Below are 23,337 nucleotides of genomic sequence, written 5' to 3'. Positions count from 1 at the left end.
CTGGTACCAGCCTTCTTTTTTGCTCCCCCCCACCCCCTCCCTCTCCACAGAAATGGATTAAGCTGTAGGGAGAAATGAGAGCAACCGAGACTCTGAGTAAATACATTTTATGTGGAACAAGATAATAAAATAGCGTGCATTTTATTTAAAACCAACCAAGCGCTGATAAAAATATGTATCACTGCAGCTGTGATTCCACATCAAATCTTAACAGTAAGAGCTGGGATTTGAATTCATTCTTCACATCAAGTGCTGGCCCTGGCAGGGGATACCCACCTCCACCAGAGCCTCAGAGGAAGAATGAGACCCCTGGTGGTGAGAGGGCTCCGGTGGCAGGCACCCTGGCCCTCTCGGAGCTTGTGACGGGAAGGGGCCATGGTGTGCAGCTCTGGTTTGTCGGCCTGCATTCCCCCTGGGCCACTGGAGTAGACCCTGATCAGCAACTCCCTGGTGGCAATGAGTGGAGGAAGGGGGTGGAGAACCATCTGGAGCTGTGCAGACAAGATGCTTCTCCTTCAGTGTCTCTGAAATCCCCACGGGGGACCTGATGGCCACTGCAGGGTCCCACTTGCAGGCACAAGCCTATGAAGCAGTCACCTTTTGCTTTGGCTGAAGGGGAATCAAGATGAGAGGGAAAAACTCTCTTCTTGACACAAAGCAGCCACAGTGCAATTTCCTACATACAGTATAGCAGCGGGCAAGTAGAGGGCCCTGCTGGCTCGGATTAAGGCACTTGTAACAGACTCATTGTGCATCCCCATTCCCAGCCCCGGGTGGGAACCTGCCCCTGGGCCTCAGGTCCCTGGTGCCCTGCCTCTTCCCCATGGTGGTGAGGCAACAAAGAGGACAGGAACATGCCTTGAGGGACTGTGGTTTGGGTGGAACGCAGGGCTAGAAGGAGACAACCAGGAAAGAAGCAGAGACTTGACAAAGGAGGAGCCACAGAAGGACAGGAGAGCAAGAGCGTCAGGAGGAAGGCGAGGCAGCAGCAGAAGGGAGACACTGGCAGTGATGCCCATTGAGGGCAGATGCACAAGCCACAGGGGAGGCCCTTCCAACCTGGCCTGAGGCAGGCTGGGAGCAGAGAGGGGGTGAGGACAACCAATTCCAGGCAGAGAACCTCAGAAGACAGGGCCCCTGGGGACCAGCATGGTCTTCCTCTTTCACTGCTAGGGACGAAGGTTCTGACAGTTCAAGAAAGGAGTGGGGTGGGGGGCTGGAAGGACGGCTGTGCGATCCAAAAGCAGTGCAGTTCTTTGGTATGAAGATGGCCTTGCCCGGGGTCCTTCTCACTCCTCTTCCACACTCCGGGGCCCCTTGGCCGCCCGCCTCTGCCGCCAGCGTAGCTCTTCCACCTGGCGCTCCAGCCCTCGGACCTTTGCTTCCAATTGGGCCCCTGAGGCCCGGGTGCCACTGAGCCGGCTCAGCAAGGCATAGAGGGTCAGCAGGGCCAGGAGGAGCAAGGCCCGGGTGGAGGGGTCAGGGACTGACCTCACCAGGGCCACAAAGCCCACCAGGAAGAGGACAAGCTTCAGACCCCACAGGATCCGCCCCAGCACGGCCAAGACCAAGCCAAGGAGCAAGGACAGAAGCCAGTAGACAACTAGGGCCCCTGCCCCCCACAGCAGGAACGTCTGGACCTGGCTGGGGCTGAGCTTCAGGCCCTGGGTGAGGTGATCTCCTGGAAGAGGGAGAGTCACAGAATCAGCCAACCTGGAGTGGTCAGGGCACGGGGGTGAGACCCAAAAAGGGAAGGCTTGAAGCCCCTTGCAAAGGAAAAATCCTTTCCCACAGGGTCACAAGGATGGGAGCCTGAATCTCAGCTCCTATTCCTGCTGGCTGGGGGTTGATTACTTCTTTTGGTTGAACCCGATCCATCTGCAAAACCAGAGTGATTCTCTGGGCTGCAGGTAACAATTAAATGACATACTAGGGCTTAGCACAATGCTTTTCCTGACATGAAGCAAACACCAGGAAGGTGGTGGCAGTCATTAGCCAGCTCTTATACTTAACGCTGGGGAAACCTGGCAGGTGTCAAGCAGCTGGGGGGAAAGTCTGGGCCCTGAAAAGATAAAGCCCCACCAAAGGAAGTGACAGGCTAAGCTCCAGGAGACCTGACTAGTTCTCCGCCGCTCACCATCTAGTCCCAAGGCGTTGAGCAGCTGTGCAGCGATCCCAGACAGCGCGAAGAAGGCCACTGAGATGGCTGAGGAGATGGCCCACATCACCTGAGACAAGGTCTGTGAAAAGAGCAGGGCAGGAGATGAGTCCATAATCAGTCTCCTTTAAGCCTCTGAGCCTGACTGGGCAAGGCCTGGAAGGAATGTGTCCCATCTCTCAGCCAGACATCTGCCCACCAAGCCTGGACAGCAGGCCATCTGTCCTTCCTGACCTGGAACTCGGGACATCTGGGCCCTAAATCAAGTGATTTGCTAGAACACTGTGGTGATGGGAGTAGGTGAATGTGTGTGAGGAATTCATCAAATCTCCATAGTAGTCACCCTGTGACACTGAGGTTCTCCCAAGAATCATGAGGTTGCATGAAGCAACATCTGTGAAGGGCTAGGATGTTTCAATGAAAAAGGAGTCAATCAGCTCTACTAGATGATGGATTTTATAAATAACCATCTCAACTGTTTAGAATAACCTATGGAAAATACGTGATGCCACATCTGGCATGCCATTAGGTAGAAGGGACAGCCCTGCCTTAAGCCCCTGAGTCAGACCTACCTCTATCTCTACCAGTGAAGGAATGGATTTGGGTCTTGATATTTTGCCAATTTAAGACTTTAGGTCAGATTTAGACAAAAATCAGACTTTGTCATCCAGTGACGTGGGTTTATAAAGACTGGCTCATTTCTTAGTCTTTTTGGCAAGAAGGGGCAGGAATAAGGGAAAGAGCTAAAGGCCCTAGGGCAGGACTCAATCAATGGGACTGCAAAGAGCGGGTACTGTCTGGCTTCATTTCGTGGAATGTGGGGCTCTCCGCACCAGAGATTATGACACACAGAGGATGTAGAGCCAAGATGGGGTGGCCATGAACAACCTCTCCTCCTTTAACTCTCTTCACTGTGTGTGGTCACAGCAGGGACCACTTTCCTTACCTCGGAAACCAGGTGCATGGTCTCTGGCCCCAGCCAGGCATCCAGTGTTCCCCGCGCAGAACGACCCATCTGGCTCAAGAGATCAACTGGAGCCTCCTTCTTCTGCTGGCCTGGTGGCACAAAGTCTGAATGGGACTGGGATGATGCTGAGTGGAGGAGGACGAGGGCCACTAGGACCATCAGGATGACTTTGAACACATGCTTGCCCCACGGTGAGCTGCTGCCTGGGCCTGCCATGGCTGGGTCTGCCAGGAGAGAAGCACAGGGTGAGCAGGGAGTTAGAACTGCAACGGACACCTACTGTCCCAGCTTTGACCTGTCCCAACACCCTCCTCCACCCCCTACCCTGTTAGCTGAGAAAGGCAGAACTGGGCCTTTCAGCTGAAGCTGGGCATAACCATCTGATTCATAGGTTCCTCTTTCACATTTTTTACCACTTGCATATTAATTAACCAGCAAGCATTCTTCGATGCCTTGGGGTGGATGAGATCTAGGATTATTCCAGTTCTAAAAATCTGAAGGCTCACTTCCGGATCTTAGGTGTTATGGGCGTAAACATATGTGTAAGACTGTAAGGCTTTGTCCCCATGGAGGTATAATCTACTTAAGATAAAGCTGATATAAAAAAACAACTTAAAAAATAGCCCACAGATACAATTACTGCTGTGTAATGATGTACAGAGAAAAGTGCTCAGGCACGTGCTCAAGCAAGGAAGAATGACATATATGCCATCTGTTCTCCAGGACCATCTATACGAGGTGGGAATTACCTCCATCCTGGAAATAAATGAGAAGATATTGAGACTTAGGAGTTAGGCATTTGCCCAAGGTCACTGAGCTAAGTAGAAAGGTCCGGATTTCAACCTGAGCTTCTGCTTCTGAATTGCATGCTCACTGGGAATGAAGGTAACAGTGGATCTCTACCATGGCTACTCACTGGCATCACCTGGGAGCTTCACATTTACCGCCTCTATCCCTGAGCCCAGGGGTTTTGATGTTGCCATCTGGGTGTGACTTCCGCTTAGACCTGCAAAAGCTCCCCCAAGTGATCCCACTGTGCCAAGCTGAGATCTACGGACACAGAATGATCTCAACTGCCCAGCCTCCAACGTAGGCAAAAGGTTAAAGCAAAACCTTCAGGGAAAGACATTATTATTAATAACAAGCTAACCGGACACCAACTATCTCATATGATAGCTGGCAACAGGTAAGCATTGTTACTTTCCTCCATTTTACTGATGAAGAAATTGAGGTCAGAGAAGCAGGAAGTGGAGAAACTGGCATCTGAACCCAGGTACAACTCCTTGTACACACCAGCCAGGTGTGTCATCTCCAAAGTCAGTCTCAAAAGTGACTTAGAGAATCACACAATAGATTATTCATAAGCTAAAATAAACTTGGCATCTACCGATCATCTCTGTGAATTGCTGGTGACAATTCACTTAACCACCTTGTGCTTTGTGCTCTGAGCTTGTCTGTAACATGATGATACAGGCAAGTTAAGACCCAACAAGTACCAATTCATTGAAGCAGGTGTGGATCAGTCAAAAAAAAAAACATTTGCAAATTCACCTTCTCTTTGCCACTGTGCTCGAGAAATATCAAACAGCACCAACAAATCCCCTGTTCTCTTCCAGGCTCGGGAATGAGCCTGTAGCTTCAGGGAGTTTCCATGATTCAGACCTGATGATCAGAGGCTAAGCCATGCCCCTGATGCGGGAACAGCCAGGTGTTTGAAGTTTTTGCAATTACCAGATAGCTCAGGGAGTTGGCCAGAAATGGGAGCCATCAGGATGGAGTAGAAGGAAGATGTTTCCATTCTTACTTAGTGAGAAGGATAACAGTCCAAGTAAGAGTTATAAAAATAACATATCTGGGCACTTTCTGGCCCAGAAACAGCTGCCGTAAGTTCCTCTTGAGGTCTGTGGAATCAAGCAGGGTTGCAAAACACACTTTTGTGGGGAGCGACCTCAGGCCGGGAAGCCTTTTATTCTTCTACTCTGTTTGGCATAAATCAACAATCAGGTGGTTCCTGTCTGCCAGTGGTCAGACATGAGGGAAGTACAGGTCAATTCCTGAACTATCTGACTATCTGGGTCATAACCACCCTGCGAACTTTAGAGAGCAGAGTTGCTATCTTGGGTTGGATCCTATATCCAAGGACCTCCACCAGGAGGGATCAGATGTTGTCTCCCTTCTAGAAGGTCAGGGTGATGTGAGCTGCCCACCCCCCACCCCCACGGCAGCCTCCTGCATTCTGTGCTAGCCTTAACCTTCAAGCAGCCATCTGCCCCAGTCCACAGGAGCTACGGGACCTTGGAAAAACATCCCCCTTCCCTCCCTGTGAGGCCATCATTGCCTTGCCAGCTGACCTTTGGAAGTGCACCAGAAACCAAATCTAGCAGGATTCTAGAGTATGCCTTTTGCAGATAAGAGTGCAGATCACTGGCTGGTGATCTCTTCAAATTGTTTTATTTAACAGGATTTCTTCTCCTTTCTTCTAGGTGGCAAGAATCAGACTCATTGTCATTATACCTCCTCCTCACTGCAGCCCAATCGAATACTTTTAATAAAAAGAAGCCATGACAGTCAAGAGCCAAAGCAGTCTCGAGCTCTGAGAGGAAGTAAGTCTCAAACATCTTCGTCTCCTGCAATGCCTGGCCTCAAATGGTAGGCTTTCAACAAATTGTGTGTATGCGTGGTGTGTGTGTATTTCTATTTATATACACAAGTGGCCATCTGCCTCAGTTGATTGTGCATGTATAGTGTTAAGCATAGCTTATTTGTGTGTGGGTGCGCGCGTGGTGCTTTTTAATTTACAAAGTGTGGGCAGCCAGGATGGCTTAGCGGTTTAGCACCTCCTTTGGCCCAGGACATGATCCTGGGGACCCGGGATCGAGTCCCACATTGGCCTCCCTGCATGGAGCCTGCTTCTCCCTCTGCCTGTGTCTCTGCCTCTCTTTCTCTCTGTGTCTCTCATGAATAAATAAATAAAATCTTTAAAAAAAATTTACAAAGTGCTTGCCTTTTCGCTCTCTCATTTAACTCTTACAACAATCTGACAAGGTTCTGCTATTCTACATTTTACTCAGAAAACTATGGCTTAGAGAGGTCAAGTGACTTGTTCAAGCTCACACAATAGAACCAGGACTTGCTTCCAGAACTCAGGATCTAAACCTTGCCTCTTTGCTTGTTCCACACCCCTATGCCCTTTCAGAAAGACCAGGTCCCTGCCCTCAAGGTACTTAAAGTTCCACCAAATAGCAACAAGCTCAAAGTGAGAGGACAACCTGATTTCCACCAGGAGATGATCCACCTGCTGGACTTACAGGTCACGGTTTTGTACCAAGAGGTATGACAACACCAAAAGATTGGGGCAAGACCTGCAGGATGGCTCAGACAGGGCCAGGAGAACCCAGATCAGCTGGCAAACGGCTTCACTTAACTATGGTAGTGAGGAGGCACTATATGTTTAGGTGTGGTTTGCCAAGAGGGCAGGGTGGAGCAGTCCACACCCCCCCAGCCAAGGCTCCTTCCTCTGGTTAGCTTCCTTTCACACTATGAATCACTACGTGGCAGGAGGGGCAGCTGATTTAGTGCCCTCTGCTGGCCCTGATTTTCTCCATCATTGCTCAGAGCTGCCCGGGTTGGAGCCGTGGTTTTCAGTTCTGGTCCCAAATCAGAAAGGTCTGTGGAGCCTGTTCAAGCAAGAATGTCTGCCCCACTAGGGGCCACCTTAGACTCTCCCGAAGAAACGATTTCGTTTTTTAGAGCCCCTTGAGAATTTCTGATGCATAACCACACAGCTGCCACAAACCATCAGCAGCACAGGAAGAAGTCTATTCTAGGCAAAGCCTCCAAAGTGTGGCAGTGCACAAAGGAACCCAGATTTCCATCCCAGGCTCCATTAGGCCACAAACTAGAAGCCACTGGCGTATACCTGTTACCTAACCTGAATGTCAACCTCTTCCACGTAAAATGGGGTTAAGCCGAGTTAAGAACTACTACATGTTTCTGCAAGAGTTTTGTAGACCTTAAGGGTCAACCCAAGTGTTGCGGTACACAGACCGCCAACACACCACTCATTGCACTGTAGCATAATTTAGCAGTTTTTAGGCTCAGCCTCCCACATCAGACTTTGAGCGCCTCCGGTTAGACTTAACTTTTTTTTGGAATCCCCAGTGCCTAGCACAGAACGACTAAGAGATGCTTGTTAAATATTAGAAGCCCGTCAAGAAGCTGTCAGAGTAGCAAGGGAGACGTAGGGAGAGGCGGCTCATTTTAAAGTTGGTCCAAGGGCAGCCCCGGTGGCTCGGCGGGTTTAGCGCCGCCTTCAGCCCAGGGCCTGATCCTGGAGACCCGGGATCGAGTCCCACGTCGGGCTCTCTGGATGGAGCCTGCTTCTCCCTCTGCCTGTGTCTTGGCCTCTCTTTCTGTGTGTGTCTCTCATGAATAAATAAATAAAATATTTAAGAAATAAATAAATAAATAAAGTTGGTCCAAATAGGCAGCAGCCACTGGAGAAGCACAGCTGCGGTGACAGGAAGCTCCCTGACGGGGCGAAGCTACCACTCAGGAAAATGAAGTCAGCGTCCCGGCAGGTGGGGGCAGCCCCCGCTAAACCCCTGACAGCTGCTGCCCAGCAACTGCTTGGGGGCAGGGCCACGGGCAAAGGGGCAGCTTCCTCCCAGGGCCCAGCCTCCCGCAGACAGGGTGTCAGTGGCATGTGCTATTTCGAACAGCAAGTCCCCTGCCAAGCTCTGCTGGGTGGCGTCGCTGGCGAGGGGCGCGGCGCGGCCCGGGGGCTCGGGGTACCTCTGGAGGCTCAGAGCGAGGCCACGGGGAGCTGGGCCGAGGGGCAGAAGCTCGGGGCTCAGCGCCAGCTCCGTACCCCAGCCTGGCAGCTGCCCGGCCTCGGCCGCCGGACCTCTGAGCAGCGCTCGGAGCCCTTTTCATCCCGGAAACGCGTGCCTCCCGTCACCTAGCAACGACGCTCCCTGTTGCATAGCAACCAGGATCGGGGCCCCAGTCGGCCCCCCCCCCCCACCCCGCGCGCCGTCGGACCCCTCCCCAGGCGAGCTCGCCAGGCCTCGCGGCCCCGTCCTGCTCCCACTTGCGGCGGCGGCCGCCTCCCCGCCCCGCGTTCCGCCCCTGAACCCGTCTCCATCCGCGCTCACCGGGCTCCGACCGCCACTGCCCTTCACGTGCGACTCCGTTAAAACGCCCCAACAAACCCGCGCCTCAACCCCGGGCGTTGGTTCAGCGTCTGCGCACGCGCAAGGCGGGATGAGCCGGGAGACCGCCCAAACTCTGTGCCGTGGGCGCATGCGCGCGACCCTTTGCTCACCTTTGCGACCCCCCCCCCCCCCACTACCCGAGCATTCCCACCGAAAAAGAGTTGGAATCGGAAGTTCGAGCTGGGAACGGAAGTCTCTGGCAGGAAAAGGAGGAGACGTGACTATATGTGGGCTGCGGAGTAGATAAACTGGATCTTTGAAATTCGGAGTCGAAGCCCACCCGTTTCTTCGATCCCTCGGCATTCTGGGCAATGTAGTTTCCAGTCAGGCAGCGCCTCCTGGGGCATTGTGGGAAATGTAGTTCTAACCAAGAGGTACCTAGGCGTTTGAGGCACTTTGGCCCTAAAAAGGCACAAAGGAAAAAGGTGTAAGAGGCACCAGTACTGAGAAGTTGCATCCACCTCGAACCCTGCAAATGGCTCCCGAATGTTTACTAAATTTTAGAGAGGGAAAGGAACTAACTCCCAGACCCCATTTCTAAAAAGAAAGAAAAAGAAAAGAAAAGAAAAAAAAAAAAAAAAAAGGCAAGATCGTTGGGTTTGGAATTCCAGAAACCGGGGGTTTGGAATGAGGTGATCTCTTGCCTGCTTTGTGATTCTAGGCACGTTGCTTCATCCCTCTTGATCTCAGCTTTTCAGTTTTACTCTACAGTCCTAAAATACCACTTGACTTCACAGTAGGGTGTGAAGATTCAATCAAGTAAGGAGAGTGAACATTAAAAAAAAAAAAAAAAAATTCCAAGTTGCTGTCCGAATACCTCTCTCACATGGGCGCCACAGGAAATCTTCTCTTAGATGTTAAAACAGTTACTGAAACTCAGCGGTCTAAGTCAGAATTCTTTTTTCCCCATCCTCCCTGGATCAGCCTTCTAATTGTGCCTTTTTCCCAGACTACACAACTCTGCACCAAGCAGCCCCTCGCCTCCTCCAGTTGTTTCTTTCCTTTAAATGTTCTTCAGGTGCGTCCATCTTCCTGCCTAAGCCAAGGGTCTCTTTCTCCCAGCATCTGGGGTCTCACCTTCTACCTTTCCTAATAGTTGCAGCTTTCCTAACAGTTGCAAATTTACATGTGTTTGTGAGATGTTTCTGATTTGTAGGACTACCACTCTCAGGTCACAGACTCTTGTGCAAGAAATGCAACTCCCTCCACCCCACTTCCTTATCTCCCCAATCTCCCCACTATGGCAAGTCATTTTCTTTTTTAACTCTCTTCCATCTGAGTAGTAGAGATAATCTCAGACAGTTCGGGGTTCTTCCCACCTTGGTTTTCAGAGTGTACACAGTGTTTGGAAAATTAACATGAGGCCAGAGAGTCACTAATCTTCATTGTCAGTTGAGCTGCATTGTCTTGCCTAGTCTTCTGCTATTTGTCCACACAGGTTTCCACTAAATCTACCTGGGAAATGGAGCTTCTCCTGGGCTACTGGCCAATATGTCCCCTTAATTCCCGAGTAGCAGCAGCCTTGGCTGAAGGAGCAAGGCATAGAGTTCCTTTCTCAGGATCTAGCCTACAAATATGCATATATCCCATATTTACTATGTCTTCTTTTCCTGCCTAAGGGATCTTTATCTCCCCTGTGGGAGTTTGAGATTCAGGGGAGTGAAGAGGACACTGAGATCAAGTTCTTATCCGTAATATTTACCCAAAAATTGGTTTCCCTGGATCCTTTCTATCCCTGAGGGGCTGGCTTTTGAAATTCACAAGCCTTGAATGGACTTCCTGATTTTTCCATTCTTCAGTCACATCATAAGCTCCCTAGAATAGGGACATCTCTGCTTTTGCTCACAGTGGAATCTCTAATGCCTAGTACATTGCCTGACAGGCACACAGGAGTACTCAGTAAGGATTTGTCCAACTAATGGATTCCTGGCTCTCTTCCTCCAGGCTATCCTCCTCCAACCCATCCAGTAAGTGACTTCCAGAGGAATCTTTTGGAAGGGTAGCTATGATCCCATAGCTCAACTGCTTTTCTACTGCCAGCCCAATTGGGTCTAGTCACCTCTGGTTCAAGGCCCTGATTAAATGGATCCATCTTATTTCCCATCACATCTCAATATTCAAGATGCTTGGCCTGTTGTGCAGCCTTTCATTCAACCAACAATAGCTATGAAGTACCTGCTGTGTGTCAGGTGCTGGTTAGACTCTGAGGAATAACAGACCAGAACAATGATGGTTCTGCTATCACAGAGTTTACAGTCTAGAAAACGCAGATATCAAACAGATACTTGTAAACAATGAAATACTTAAATGATTATACTACCAGAATGACCTGGAAGAGAATTACAGGGTGCTGTAGGGACTAAACTTCACTCAGGGGTCAAGAAAAAGGCTCCAGAGGAAGTGCCATTTAAGAGGAGATCGGAGTTTACTTTGGAAGGAACAGAGGGGAGGGGAGAGTAGGAAGGTGTGCCAGGGCAAGTAGCAGAACCAGCCAGAAGGGCTGAGTTTGAGGGCTTAAATAGCTAGTGTGGCTGGAGGGAAGATAAAGCCAAGTGATGGAGGTCAGTATGAGCTATATGGTGCAGGACTTGGGAGCAAGTTTTCTCTGCCAGAAACACTCTCCCTCATTCAGGTCTCAGAAAAAATTTCACCTCCTCAGTGATGCCCTCCCTGAATACCCAGCTTAAAGCAGCCCATCTCTCCCATCCATATCACCTCCTATCCATCTTTCTCTTATTTGTTTTATTCTTAGCACCTACCACTCTCTGGAACTTTCTTATGTGTTGATTGTCTCTGCCACCTGCAGAGAGTGGCCTTAATAAAAGAATGTAAGCTCCAAGAGAACAGAAACCTCGTTCACCATTTGTACCTTCAATTATCAGACCAGAGTCTGGCACTTAGGAGGCACCCAATCAATATCTGTTGAATGAATGAAAAGCCTGGAGAGTAGCAGAAACAGATTTTTCCTGGAAAGTGGATCACTAGCTGTTCTGAAAAAGGTGGATTATAAAGCTAGGCTGGAAGCAGGACCAATTAGGATGCTATTTTACTGCTGCCCAGGAGAGAGAATCATAGCTTGAACAATCTTGCTTGGATTCAGGGATAATGATAACAAACACCAAAATGTATATCGTACTCTCTGCCGGGCAAAGTCCAAAGCACCTTTTATTTATTTTACATTATTTTATCTGTTTTTAGGTAGGCTTCAGGCTTCATGCCCAGCGGCGGGAGCTCAACGCAGGGCTTGAACTCACAACCTTAAGATCAAGACCTGAACTGAGATCGAGTCCGATGCTGAAATGACTGAGCCACCTTGGTGCCCTCCCCAAAGCACGTTTTAAATGTTTGACGCCTCGCAACAACCTTTGAGCTGGTTCAACCTTATCATTCCCCCTTATTCTGCAGATGAGGAAATTAAGGCAGAGAAGTTCGCACAGTTTACTAGCTGGGTAGTACAGCACATGCAATCTGACTTCAGAGGCCATGCTCTTGGCTACTGTGTCATGTTGCCCTTCATAGCCGCAACTTTTATTCTCGTTGAGCCTTTGCTCACGCTTTCTCCTCTTGGTATGCTCCCTGTTCCCCGCTTCTATCTGAATATTACCCATCTGTCAAAATCAAGCTTATTCACCCCTCTTCAGCCAAGAAGATTTCACTGATCACACCTGGCTGTTCTGCTTTGTCTGGATCCTTCATAGCCCACACCATGTGTTCTGCACGTGATTCCTGAGCGCATCTTCTAGATAGCCACTTAGAATCCCACGGATCTGAGCTGGAAGGGGCCTGGCAGTCACGTAGGAAAGGGGTAGAGAAGGTGATGACTTGCCCATAATCACGGCGCAAACTGGCAGTGGAGGCAGGACCAGAACCGTTTCTTCCTCAATGCTAGTTCCTCTACCCATCTGCATCTGCGCTTTTTTCACCGGTCACCTAGCAGTGTCTCTCAAAGGGCAGTGGGAGATGCACCTGCCTCAGGATCACGTGGGGCCCACGCTGGAAACGCACACTCCCAGGAAGACGCACTTTAACAAGTTCGTTAGGAGGTTCTCATACCCTGCAAGGTCTGCAGGAGGGTCCCACGAGCAGCGCGCAGCGCAGCACGGGTCTCAAGAAAACGTCGCTCCGTACGTTGGCTTTATTTTGCGCTGCATCATGGGAAATGTAGTTTGGAAACTCCTCGGCGCCCGCCCCCGGGAGCGCTTTACGGACGGCGCCGAGTCGGTCCGGAAATGGCCGAAGGCTCCCTGGCGGGCCCTTTCCTGCCCGGTTGCATTCTGGGAAAGGGCAGTTTCCGTTATAGGTGCCGGAGGCTGAGGCGCGCCGCCGACCGCACTCCCACGTGAAGCGCTACGCGAGCGTCGCTCGGCGGGGTCGCCCCCCGCCCCCCGCCCCCCGCTCGCCGCTCGCCGCGGAGCGTCCCGGAAGCAGCGGGGAACCGGAAGCGGCCCGCGGCGGCGCGGAAGCGAGGCCCCGAGGCCGGCGTGAGGCGCCTCGGAGCGCTGCGGCGGCGCCATGTCCCTGATCTGCTCCAGTGAGTGTGGGCTGCGGCCGGTCGCGGGTCGGAGCGGGAGGAGGCGCCCGCGGGGCCCCCTGAGGGGCAGGGCGGCGGCCTGTCAGCGCGGGGCCTCCTCCTCCGCGGCGTGGGATGCGTTCGCGCAGCGCCTCACGGTTGACGCGGCGCCTCAGGTTTATGGTCGCAGACGTCACCGGGGCCGAGGACCTCGCTCGCGCCTTGAGCCGGGGCCTGGACGGGGGGAGCCGGTGCGGGAGACCCCGCCCCTCCCCCCGCCCCTCCCCCCGGCTTTGCGGTCGGACGCGGGCTCTGCGCCTCAGTTTCCCCGTCTGCAGAGAGGGGGCGTTGCGGCGGGCGTGTGCGGGCCCGTTCGGGCGGGCAGAGCCTCTGCAGCTTGCGAAGGTCACGCCGCGCGTCAGAGGCAGTGGCGGGGCTGGAGCCCGGGGCACGACCACACCACAGGGCGCCTTCGCTGAGCCCTTGGCCGCCGCGCCGGGCCCGACCTCCGTGTATCCCTCGCAAGCCTTCTCCAGAGCAGAAATGAAGGACGGGGTGTGCAGATGAGGGCCTGAGGCTGGAGGAGAGTGTGGCACAGCCGGGTGGGGGCCGCTTTGAGCCCCGGAGGAGCCGTGGCGTTTTGGGTTTTTTTTTTTTTTTTTTTTTTTTTTTGTTTTTCCTGCCTTGTACCGTCTTCCCTTTCGGCACTTTGACGCGGCGCGCAGGTGTTTTCCCGTGTCCTCAGGCTGCTAGAGCATCCCTCTCGGATGTGCTTCCGAACTCGCAAGCCCTGAGCTCTCTCCTCTCCTCAGAACCTCTCCGGGAATCCAAACGGAGGGAGACGGGAAGGAAGGGAAATGAGGGCCAGGAAAAAGGAATCTTTCATAGCGAAGAAACTGCAGCTTTTGCAAGATATTTCACGTTCGTTGTTTGCTTTCCATCTCGAGGAAGTTTTTTTGTTTTGTTTTTGTTTTGTTTTTGTTTTTCCCCGCTCCCCCCCCCCCCCCCCATATTCCCAGCACCATTCTTCCTTTTATTTGATGGTTTCGTTGGATGTGTACCGGGTGCCTGCTGGGCATCTGCATCGCGCTGGAAGTCAGACCAGCTGTAATCCCTGTCCTCAGAGGTGTGTAGTCTACTGAGGCAGGTGTGTTCGGGGGTTGCTGTGAGGATGAGCCCATCTATAGAAAATGTTTACGATCATGCTCGGCACCTGATACACCATATAAGTGTTTCTTCTTAATGCAACACTCGTCAGAGAGCTTTGTGATTTTTTTTTTTTTTTTTTTTGGTCCAAAATCCATCTTGGCTCTAGACTGAGATTTGAGTAGCCGTGTGTATCTCTGTGTCTTCCAGTATGATGGGTGCCTGGGCATCTTTTTCCAAACGGAGACGGGTGGGGATTGATGATTGACCACTCCGTAGATGTGTGGCATGTGGCAGTTGTGTGCTAATTGTTGGTTGACTACCTGCCAGGAGAATGATGGAGAAGCTAGTTATGTAGCTGAAAGGATGCTGGGGATACTACAAAAGTAGTGTCGTGTCCTGCTTTCTGTTAGTTGAAAGTGGGGACGTGTGGTTTTGTTGGGGCCAGTAGCCTGTGAGGCATCGCCTTGCCCCAGGGTCCCTTTCACCGCCCCGCGCTCACCGCCTGCCTTTTCTCCACAGTCTCCAACGAAGTGCCAGAGCACCCGTGTGTGTCCCCTGTCTCTAATCATGTGTATGAGCGGCGGCTCATTGAGAAGTATATTGCGGAGAATGGCACAGACCCCATCAACAACCAGCCTCTGTCTGAGGAGCAGCTCATCGATATCAAAGGTGCCTTGGTGGCTGGCCTCCATCCAGGGCTGTTTTTGCTCAGAGCTTGAGAGGCTGGGAGGTGGCACCAGTGCACTGGAGGAGGAGACGGTGTTCTGTTAATGTAGGCTAAAGGGGAAAGAGATGGGGGAGATGAGGAGTCCCCGGGTTAGAGTTCTTCATACCCGCTCTCCCTCTCTTGGCAGTTGCTCACCCAATCCGGCCCAAGCCTCCCTCTGCAACCAGCATCCCAGCCATTCTGAAAGCTTTGCAGGATGAGTGGGTGAGTCCCTGGAACAGAACTGATGTTTGTCTGCTTGAAGAGAAGGGATCACTGCACTAGGACTTGGGGTGGGGAAGACGGAGTATTATTTTCTTTTTTGAGGGGCAGGATGATAGTGGAGGAGGAGCCTGGTTGTTGAAGTCCCACGGATCTGGGTTCCACAGTTAGCTCCCTTGCTCCCTTGCCACATACCCTTGGGCATATTGCTCATATGTGAGTCCTGGTTTTCCTGACTCTACGACAAGGATTTGTGCCAGTCTCTCAGGGTGTGGACAGAATTAGAATAAAGGTAGAGTATAAACCTTGCGACATCAGGGATTTGATTTATTAATTGGTATATCCCCAGCACCAAGGGTAGCACCTGGTATGTAGTGGTGCTCTGGAAGACGAATGAGTGACTACATCTTGAGTGGTCGTCTCGCACAGTACCCGGCACAGTGAGGGCAGTTGATTAATGGCAGCCTTAGTGTTATGATTCCCTTGTGGGGAGGTGACGGAATGACGTCGAGATTTGCCTGTAAATCAGAGGCGATGAGGGTGGGAAAGAGCTGGCTCCCACTCCTGTCTGTGCCCAGTATTTGGTATGAGGTAGCAGCTCCAGAGTGGCCACCAGCACATTCATGGTCCCTCACGTGTTGTTTGGGTTACCAGTACTGGTCTAGGCTGTGGGAATACAGGGCAGTGTCCTCTTCATCTCTTGATCAAGGGCTGACTCTTCTGCTGGGTGTTCCCTGCTCCTCCTCACCCCCTCACAGTGGCGTTTCCCTTCTTCAGGATGCAGTCATGCTGCACAGCTTCACTCTGCGCCAGCAGCTGCAGACAACCCGTCAAGAGCTGTCCCACGCTCTGTACCAGCATGATGCTGCCTGCCGTGTTATTGCCCGGCTCACTAAGGAAGTTACAGCCGCCCGAGAAGGTGCCACCTATGCCCCAACATCCCCCACTCTGGGCTGGTCCTGCTTTGTAATACCCCATTTTTAATGTATTCTTTTCTCTCAGCTCTGGCCACCCTGAAACCACAGGCTGGACTCATCGTGCCCCAGGCTGTGCCGAGCTCACAGCCAAGTGTTGCAGTGAGTGCACCTCCCCCTTCCTGCCTGTCTTGCAGCCCCTGTGTGCAATGTCTCATGTGGCTCTCCTGCAAGTGTCCTGGGTGTTCTGTGCCTCCCTCACCTTTAACCTTCTTGTCTTCAGGGTGCAGGTGAGCCGATGGATTTGGGTGAGCTGGTGGGAATGACCCCCGAGATTATCCAGAAGGTAAGTTGTGGGAAGTCACTTGGTGGGAATGCTGGTGGGCCCTCATGTCTCACCATCTGCCTTGAATCCAGTATGAATAGAAATCCCACCCATGTGGGACTCCCAGCAGACCAGTGCAGCGCACAGACTCAGGCCACACTGCCCAAGTTCATGCCTCTGTATCACTGCTTAGAAGCTTTATGACCTTGGGCTGACTTAACCAAGTCTGTATCTCATTTTCCTTTTTTTTTTTTTACATTGAGAAAAACAGTGTCTGCTTTGTAGATCTATGGGAATTTAAAAGATTGTAATTACCGATAAGTGCAACTTGTAGCTCTTACTGTTAGCGGGGTATTGGGGTTCTTTGCATATCATAAAACACTGGTTACATTTTCACATTTTTTTTTCTCTGATGGAGACAGAAGGTGAATTACCATCTTTAGTTTACAGATAAAGAGCTGACACCTTTGACAGATTCAAAGGTACAGGTCACAGAAGGCAGAGCAGGCCAGATATCAGGGCCAGTGCTGTGTTGTGCTCACAGAACTTGTGTCCGGTCCATACTCTGACTGCATCTCCTCTCTCTTGGTGGTATAGACTTGGTCTGGTAGCACCACAGTGCTACTTGAAGTGCTCACTGTGCTGTTTGTCACGTCTGAGGCCTTGGGCCAGTGACTTCACTCCCCTGAGGTCCAGTGTCCTCCTCTGTGAAGTAGGGCCAGCAGCACCCTGTCATCGGGTTGGGGTGAGAGTAAGAAGAGGAAATGCACTAGCCCTTAGCACAGAGCCTGGCAGATCACAAGTGCAGGTGACTCTTGGGGATGTGACCAGCATCCAGCATACTGCTGTCCTGGCAAAAGAACTTGCCTCATGTTGCGTCCACTCCTCTCTCTTGCCCAGCTTCAAGACAAGGCCACTGTGCTCACCACGGAGCGTAAGAAGGTGAGCTCTCCTGGAGCCAGGGGCACTAGTGGCGGGTGGGGTAGGTGGCTGCCACCTTTGGGGCAAGAGGGGGTGGCATTGAATCCTGCACTCACTGCTGCTCTGGTTGGGGGTGTGGTGCATTTGTTTTTTCTCAGAGAGGGAAGACGGTACCCGAAGAGCTGGTGAAGCCAGAGGAGCTAAGCAAATACCGGCAGGTGGCATCCCACGTGGTAAGTGGCCAGATCCCCGCTGATTGGGCGGTAGGATGTGTCCTGCAGTGTTGGGGATGGTGTCTGGGCCTGGCAGCCAGTGTGGGGAGCAGCTCACGGGCCCCAACCCTGCTTCTGGCCCCAGCTGCAGAGTTCTCAAGGCTGTTCTTCTTGCTTGGTACTGGCTTTCCCAGCAATGCAGCGAGGATGGCACTGCACCCAGGCAGAAGGCCAGGTGCTGTGGATGAAGAACAGCAGTCACTCTTGTTCCCTGGGGCTGGGGATGGCATGGGGAGGGTGTGTGGCTTTATGGCCGGCCTGGATTCAGCTATGTCTGGATTTGATGTTGCACCCTCTGCTCAGGGCTTGCACAGTGCCAGCATTCCTGGGATCCTCGCCCTGGACCTCTGCCCTGCTGACACCAACAAGATCCTTACTGGTGAGAGCCGGCCAGGCCAAGCAGGCCAAGTCGGGGAGGGCAGCAGGGAAGGTGCATGCTCCTGTCCTCTGCATGTCCTGGGGACAAAGTACCTTCTCCAGCAGAGGGACCCAGGTGGGCATGACTCATTTTGGGGTATCATTTGGGTCCTTTCTAGGTGGGGCCGACAAAAATGTTGTTGTCTTCGACAAGAGTTCTGAGCAAATCCTGGCCACCCTTAAAGGCCATACCAAGAAAGTCACCAGTGTGGTGTTTCACCCTTCCCAGGTAAAGGGTTCTGCCAGTCACCCTGCGTTCCTCATTCCTGAGCCTTGTGTCAGCAGTTTAGTGTCAAGGACCCAGTCATCTGGTGCCCCACTGTGTCCTTGGTGAAGTGAATTGGACTCAAGAAAGAGTGCTGAGCCTCCATAGTGGGCACTGGGCCTTTGTTTGTAGTCGGGGATGCCCTATACTCTGTGTAGTCCTCCTAAAGCAGTGGCCTTCACATCAAGGGGCATAGAGCTTGAATAAGCAAATTCATAGACATGTTTTGTGTTAGGAAAAGGAAAAACCCTACAGTGTCTGTGGTACAAACTGGAAAACAAAGCTCAGCAAAATCTTAGCATACCCAGGAAGGACGGGTTTGTCCACATTCCCATAGTCCTCTGGGATTGGTGAGGGGACTTGATGATGACTGTTGACTGTTGAAAGTGGTGTGGGCTACAATAGATGGAGAAGTGCTGGCTTAGGGGCAAGGGCTGCTCATTAGATGAGATTACTGTTAAAGGATTTGAATCTTCAGGTCTGGCACAGTTTGGGTCTGAGACTATAGGTTAGTGCCTGAGTATGTGCTTCCCAATCAGCCTTTTTCCTTTTCTGTAAAGAAAGTAGAAATAGATAAATAATTTTAAATTTTAAACTTACTCATTTATTTTTTTTTCATGTTCTTTTAAAGTAGTCTCTGTGCTCATCGTGGGGCTCGAACTCATGACCCCCAGGTCAAGGGTCACATGCTCCCCCGACTGAGTCAGCCAGGAAGTGTATTTCAAATGGAAAGGTCTCCTTTTCTGCTGAGTGTTAATGGGTTATTTCTCTTATGAAATCCTGTTGACGAAAGATGGTAGTTGGTTCCACCTTACAGTTTTTAATGTCCTAACCCAAATACTTGGTGGGCAACACTATGTAAGTTCTCTCTCTGCCTCAAATTGTTCTGAGGATTAGCTTGCCCTTGCAGTGCTGAAGTATGGGAGGCACTGGAGTATGCCCTTGCAGCCTTTCCCAGGCCAGTGCTGTTCAGTGCCCACGCGATCCCTGACAGTAGCCATTAGCTGCATGTGTCTATTTAAACAAAGTAAAACGAACTAAAACAAGAAAATCAGTTCCTCAGTTGCACTAGCCACGTTCCTCTCTCTTGTTCAGGGAACGGTGTGGGAAATTGCTGTCTGGAACAGCTGTCCTTCTTACCACTAGGTAGTTAGGCCTCCTCATCTAGGCCAATGCTGTTTGATTTACCATTTTACATAGTACTTACTGTTGGCTCTCTTAGGTATCATTAGGTGGGTGGATGGTTTTAGGCAGGACAGGGCTGAAAGAGAAGCAGTTGTTGGGGTTATGGCCGTCCCTGGCTCCCCTTTGTAAGATTGTTATGGTCCATCTCTTCTGCCTTTGATGTTCTGCCTCTTTGCTTTCCTTTCAGGAGCTGGTGTTTTCTGCCTCTCCAGATGCTACTATCAGGATTTGGTCAGTCCCGAATGCGTCCTGTGTGCAGGTGGTTCGGGCCCATGAGAGTGCTGTGACAGGCCTCAGCCTCCATGCCACTGGGGACTATCTCCTGAGCTCCTCTGATGACCAGGTGTGTGGTCCCAGCCCACACCCCGTAGAGGCCAGCTGGTCTCCAAGCTCAGGAAACCTCCTGGGAGGAGGGAACATCTTACCAACACCAGCTGGTTCCCCAGAACCCCAGAGGAGAATGTTCCTCTGCTCGGAGGGGCTAGCTTTGCCAGGGTTTGCCTAATGAGGGCCCCTGCCTTCCTAAAGGGCACCCGCTTTCTTATTGGCTCTGTTGTCTCTGTGTTTTTCAGTACTGGGCCTTCTCTGACATCCAGACAGGGCGGGTGCTCACGAAGGTGACAGATGAGACCTCTGGCTGTTGTAAGTTGCTGCAGAGGGGCTGGGTTCTGTCATTTGATATTTATTATTTATTTTTATGTTTTATTTAGTCAGTTGCTTATTTGCTTTTAAAATACATTTACTGTAAGCCCCTCCCGAATGCCAGGTGTTGGGGTGGGCGCAGTGTGCAGTGTGAAGAGCGAGGAACCTCTCGCTGTGCTTCTTTTTCCTGTGGGCTCTGACCACAACTCCCATCTCCCTCCCCTACAGCTCTAACCTGTGCGCAGTTCCATCCTGATGGACTCATTTTTGGAACAGGCACCATGGACTCACAGATCAAGATCTGGGACTTGAAGGTAGGACATGGGAGCCTCCACCTAAGGCCCAGGCTCTGAGTTCTTGACTATGCAGTGTGATTATGTGCTGACGGCACCTGGCCCTGGGGCTGTCACAAGGGTAGAGAGACCGTGGCGCTGTGTGTGTGTGACGTGATAGGTGTGGTCCGGGGTTCTTGGGCTGGGCCATCTGCTTCCGCTGTTCCTGCTAGTTGACCTTTCATAAAGGCTGGAGGAGGATGGCTCAGAGGTAGGTTTTTGGTGAACGCCATCTTCTCCCCCTCATGACCAGTGGATGACGTTGTGCTATCCATCCTCAAACTGCAGGAGCGCACCAATGTGGCCAACTTCCCCGGCCACTCGGGCCCCATCACCAGCATTGCCTTCTCAGAGAATGGCTACTACTTGGCTACAGCGGCTGATGACTCCTCTGTCAAGCTCTGGGATCTGCGCAAGCTTAAAAACTTCAAGACGCTGCAGCTGGATAACAACTTTGAGGTATGCCCCTCCCTCCCCTGCTGCTCTTCATTTGTACTCATCGAATCATCTGAGCTGCCTCTGTTGATCTCTGACTGCCTCGTAGTTTCTGTTCTCATGTGACCTCTCTCCTGGTTCCAACAGGTGAAGTCACTGATCTTTGACCAGAGCGGCACCTACCTGGCCCTTGGGGGCACGGATGTCCAGATCTACATCTGCAAGCAGTGGACAGAGATTCTTCATTTCACAGGTAGGGTCTGGACTCCGGGATCCCCAGGTCCTGGATGCCCTGGTGCAGAGCAAAGAGGGCAAATACCACTGGGCTGGGAATTTCTAGGGGCAGGCGTGAGTTTGCTTGGGCAGCTTTTCATCACTACCTGAGGCAACTGAGTTGAGTGACTAAGAAAATGAACTCAAAAATCATACTGCTGAGCATTAAATCCTAGCTCTACCACTTCAGGTCCTCTTCAGGTTGTGTGACATTGGACAGGTTACCTAGTCTCTCTGGGGAATGCTAATAGTGCATATTCCGTGCGGTGCCAAGGAGGTTTAGATGAGTTTATGTATACACAAAGTCCTCTGTTTAGTGTGTATACATGTAACCTGAGGAAGTAGCTGTGTATATGCGTGTGTACAAACACATACGTAAATAGGACAGCGCCTGGCACATATTAGGGATTTGCCCTTATTCAGCATTGCATCATTCCTGTGGGATTGGAGCCATGACTGAGATCTAGGCCTTGCACTAATGGAATTTCCAATCAGCCTAGAGGAGCAGATGTGAGACAGGTTTACAAATAATCATTTAATTGTTGTGAATGCTGGAGAAGAAAAGTAGAAGGGGTGGCACAGTGGGTGATAGGACTGCTAACCTAATAGCTGTGTGGTCCTGGGTACCTCAGTTTCCCTCTGAGAGCTGTAGCTTCTTCCTTTTTTTTTAATGGTCACATTGATACTGCTTTGCAGATTGTGCCAGTTGGTGACATAGACGTGGCACGCACAGGGACAGTGTGCCTGTTGCACGCTGGAGAGCTAAGCAGACGGCAGCTGTTGGCTGTCTCTGTTGATGAAATTCTCATCCTCATTAGCAGGTTGTGGGCGGGGCCCAGGATGCTTCTGCCCCCACATTCTGCTGAGCCCTGCTCAGTTTGTATGCTGCAGGGGTGTCCAGGCCTAACCGTGACCTTCACTGGGCTCCGGTGTTTTGGAGTTGAGCGAGGCGGGGTAGTGGGCTGGAAGCACAGCCTGGGTTCTGTAGTCGGGGCCCCAGGTGTTATCCTAAACCTAGAAGGAATTTGCTTTGCTGCTTGTGACTACCGGAATCCAGGAAGGTGTGTCACCCAGCCTCTTGTGCCCTCAGCCCACCCCTGCCCTACCCTGTGCCCTAGGTCGGAACCCGTGAGCTAGAACTTATTGACAGACTGTCTCACTTATAAGAAAGGAGGTAGAAATAAATACATATAATAGCATTGAGGTTTTAGATTGAACAGAAAACTCAGCTAAGTTTTTAAAAATAAGGTGAGAAGTGGAAGAATGAGACTATGTCTGCTTGGTCTGTCGCTCTCTCTGCCAGCTCCCAGTGGGTTCTAGTAGCACTTGAACTGAGCAGAATTGCAGCAGCCCCAAAAGCTCAGATGAGGGGCAAAGCTCAGGTGAGGGGCGCTGACATTCCTCTGTTCACTCAGCCCACAACAAGAACTCGAGTGCCTACTGTGTGCCGGGAACTGAGTAAGGCCCAGGGCACAGGTGGTGTGTAGGCCAGACTAGCACCCTGCCCTCGGGGGTATCGGGGTGACTAGGAAACACTGAGCACTGACCCGGGGAAGCCTCACCACTGCCTCTTGTCTCTCTCCTCAGAGCATAGTGGCCTGACCACAGGGGTGGCCTTTGGGCACCACGCCAAGTTCATCGCTTCAACGGGCATGGACAGGAGCCTCAAGTTCTACAGCCTGTAGACCCTGGCCCTGCGGATCTGGGAGCTGGGCCTCATCTCAGTAGAGGGGTAGAATTAGGGTGGGGGGAGCGGGGAGGAAGGGGAGAGACTATTGGGGGAGGGGGGGTCTCTGGGGCGGGGCATTCACATCATTTCACTCTGGTCTGGGTGGTGACCTGAGAGCCATGGCGGCGGGGACCACCCTCATCCATGCCACCTCCAGCCTGACAGGAAGGATCACGGGAGGTAGAACTGTCACCCTGTGAAGGCTCTGGTTGGAGCCCAGGGCCTCTCCCCTCATGGCGTTCATTGAGTTGCTTCAGTTCCTGGGAGATGGGGAGAGGCTAAGCCAAGGGAAGTGTGAAGGGGATGGGCGTGAGGGCTCTTGCAGGTTTTTGTAAGCAGTGATTTAGTTTCATTAAAAAAAGAAAACAATAAATGTAGCACTTTCCTGTGTGTGTCTCTAAAGGGAGCCCCAAGCTGGGAAGGTCAGGGGGAGGGAGCACATTTGCTAGAAAGACTTTTCATGTCCCTGCAGGCCTTGACCTTGTGTTTCTAGGGTCTTAAGGGTCTCACTCGTGCCACCACTTCCTTGTGGGGTTGGCTTCTACAGCAACTGAGAGCAACTGAGACAAGAGGGAGAAGTGAGGGAAGAATAGCTTTTTCTTGCCCATGAGGAAGTGTGAACATATCAGCAAGGACTCTAATGCTGTGGGTGCTACAGAACCTGCCCCAAGCCAACCCAAAAGATTTTTCAAACTAGCT

The 23,337-nt window shown here is 51.7% G+C and overlaps 2 protein-coding genes across 7 annotated transcripts; one reads left to right on the top strand and one right to left on the bottom strand.

Moving 5' to 3' along the window:
- Nucleotides 1-91: 91 nt before the first annotated feature.
- Nucleotides 92-12,514, bottom strand: TMEM109 (transmembrane protein 109). Of its 5 annotated transcripts, none has more exons than XM_072789306.1 (4): nt 12,395-12,514; nt 3,105-3,349; nt 2,138-2,240; nt 92-1,681 (listed from the first exon to the last, which is right to left on the bottom strand). In XM_072789306.1, exons 2-4 carry the CDS (start codon nt 3,339-3,341, stop codon nt 1,290-1,292), a joined length of 732 nt encoding a protein of 243 aa, XP_072645407.1. In that variant the 5' UTR covers nt 3,342-3,349; nt 12,395-12,514; the 3' UTR covers nt 92-1,289. The 5 variants fall into 5 exon arrangements, with proteins under 5 accessions (XP_072645407.1, XP_072645403.1, XP_072645406.1 ...); XM_072789302.1 differs by having other exon boundaries at nt 12,168-12,479; XM_072789305.1 differs by lacking the exon at nt 12,395-12,514 and adding an exon at nt 8,493-8,613.
- A 203-nt stretch (nt 12,515-12,717) lies between these two features.
- Nucleotides 12,718-23,011, top strand: PRPF19 (pre-mRNA processing factor 19). Of its 2 annotated transcripts, none has more exons than XM_072789301.1 (16): nt 12,718-12,872; nt 14,520-14,669; nt 14,855-14,931; nt 15,706-15,847; nt 15,931-16,004; nt 16,126-16,188; nt 17,068-17,109; nt 17,247-17,321; nt 17,664-17,739; nt 17,897-18,006; nt 19,415-19,570; nt 19,800-19,869; nt 20,098-20,183; nt 20,490-20,660; nt 20,784-20,889; nt 22,497-23,011. In XM_072789301.1, the coding sequence occupies exons 1-16, from the start codon at nt 12,854-12,856 to the stop codon at nt 22,592-22,594; spliced, it is 1,515 nt and encodes a 504-aa protein (XP_072645402.1). In that variant the 5' UTR covers nt 12,718-12,853; the 3' UTR covers nt 22,595-23,011. The 2 variants fall into 2 exon arrangements, with proteins under 2 accessions (XP_072645402.1, XP_072645401.1); XM_072789300.1 differs by lacking the exon at nt 12,718-12,872 and adding an exon at nt 13,503-13,977.
- Nucleotides 23,012-23,337: the final 326 nt, after the last annotated feature.

Source organism: Canis lupus, chromosome 21, assembly GCF_048164855.1.
Source record: "Canis lupus baileyi chromosome 21, mCanLup2.hap1, whole genome shotgun sequence".
Classification (NCBI taxonomy): domain Eukaryota; kingdom Metazoa; phylum Chordata; class Mammalia; order Carnivora; family Canidae; genus Canis; species Canis lupus.
Note: the sequence above shows the minus strand (reverse complement) of the source record. Positions and strands in the feature narration are given on the sequence as shown.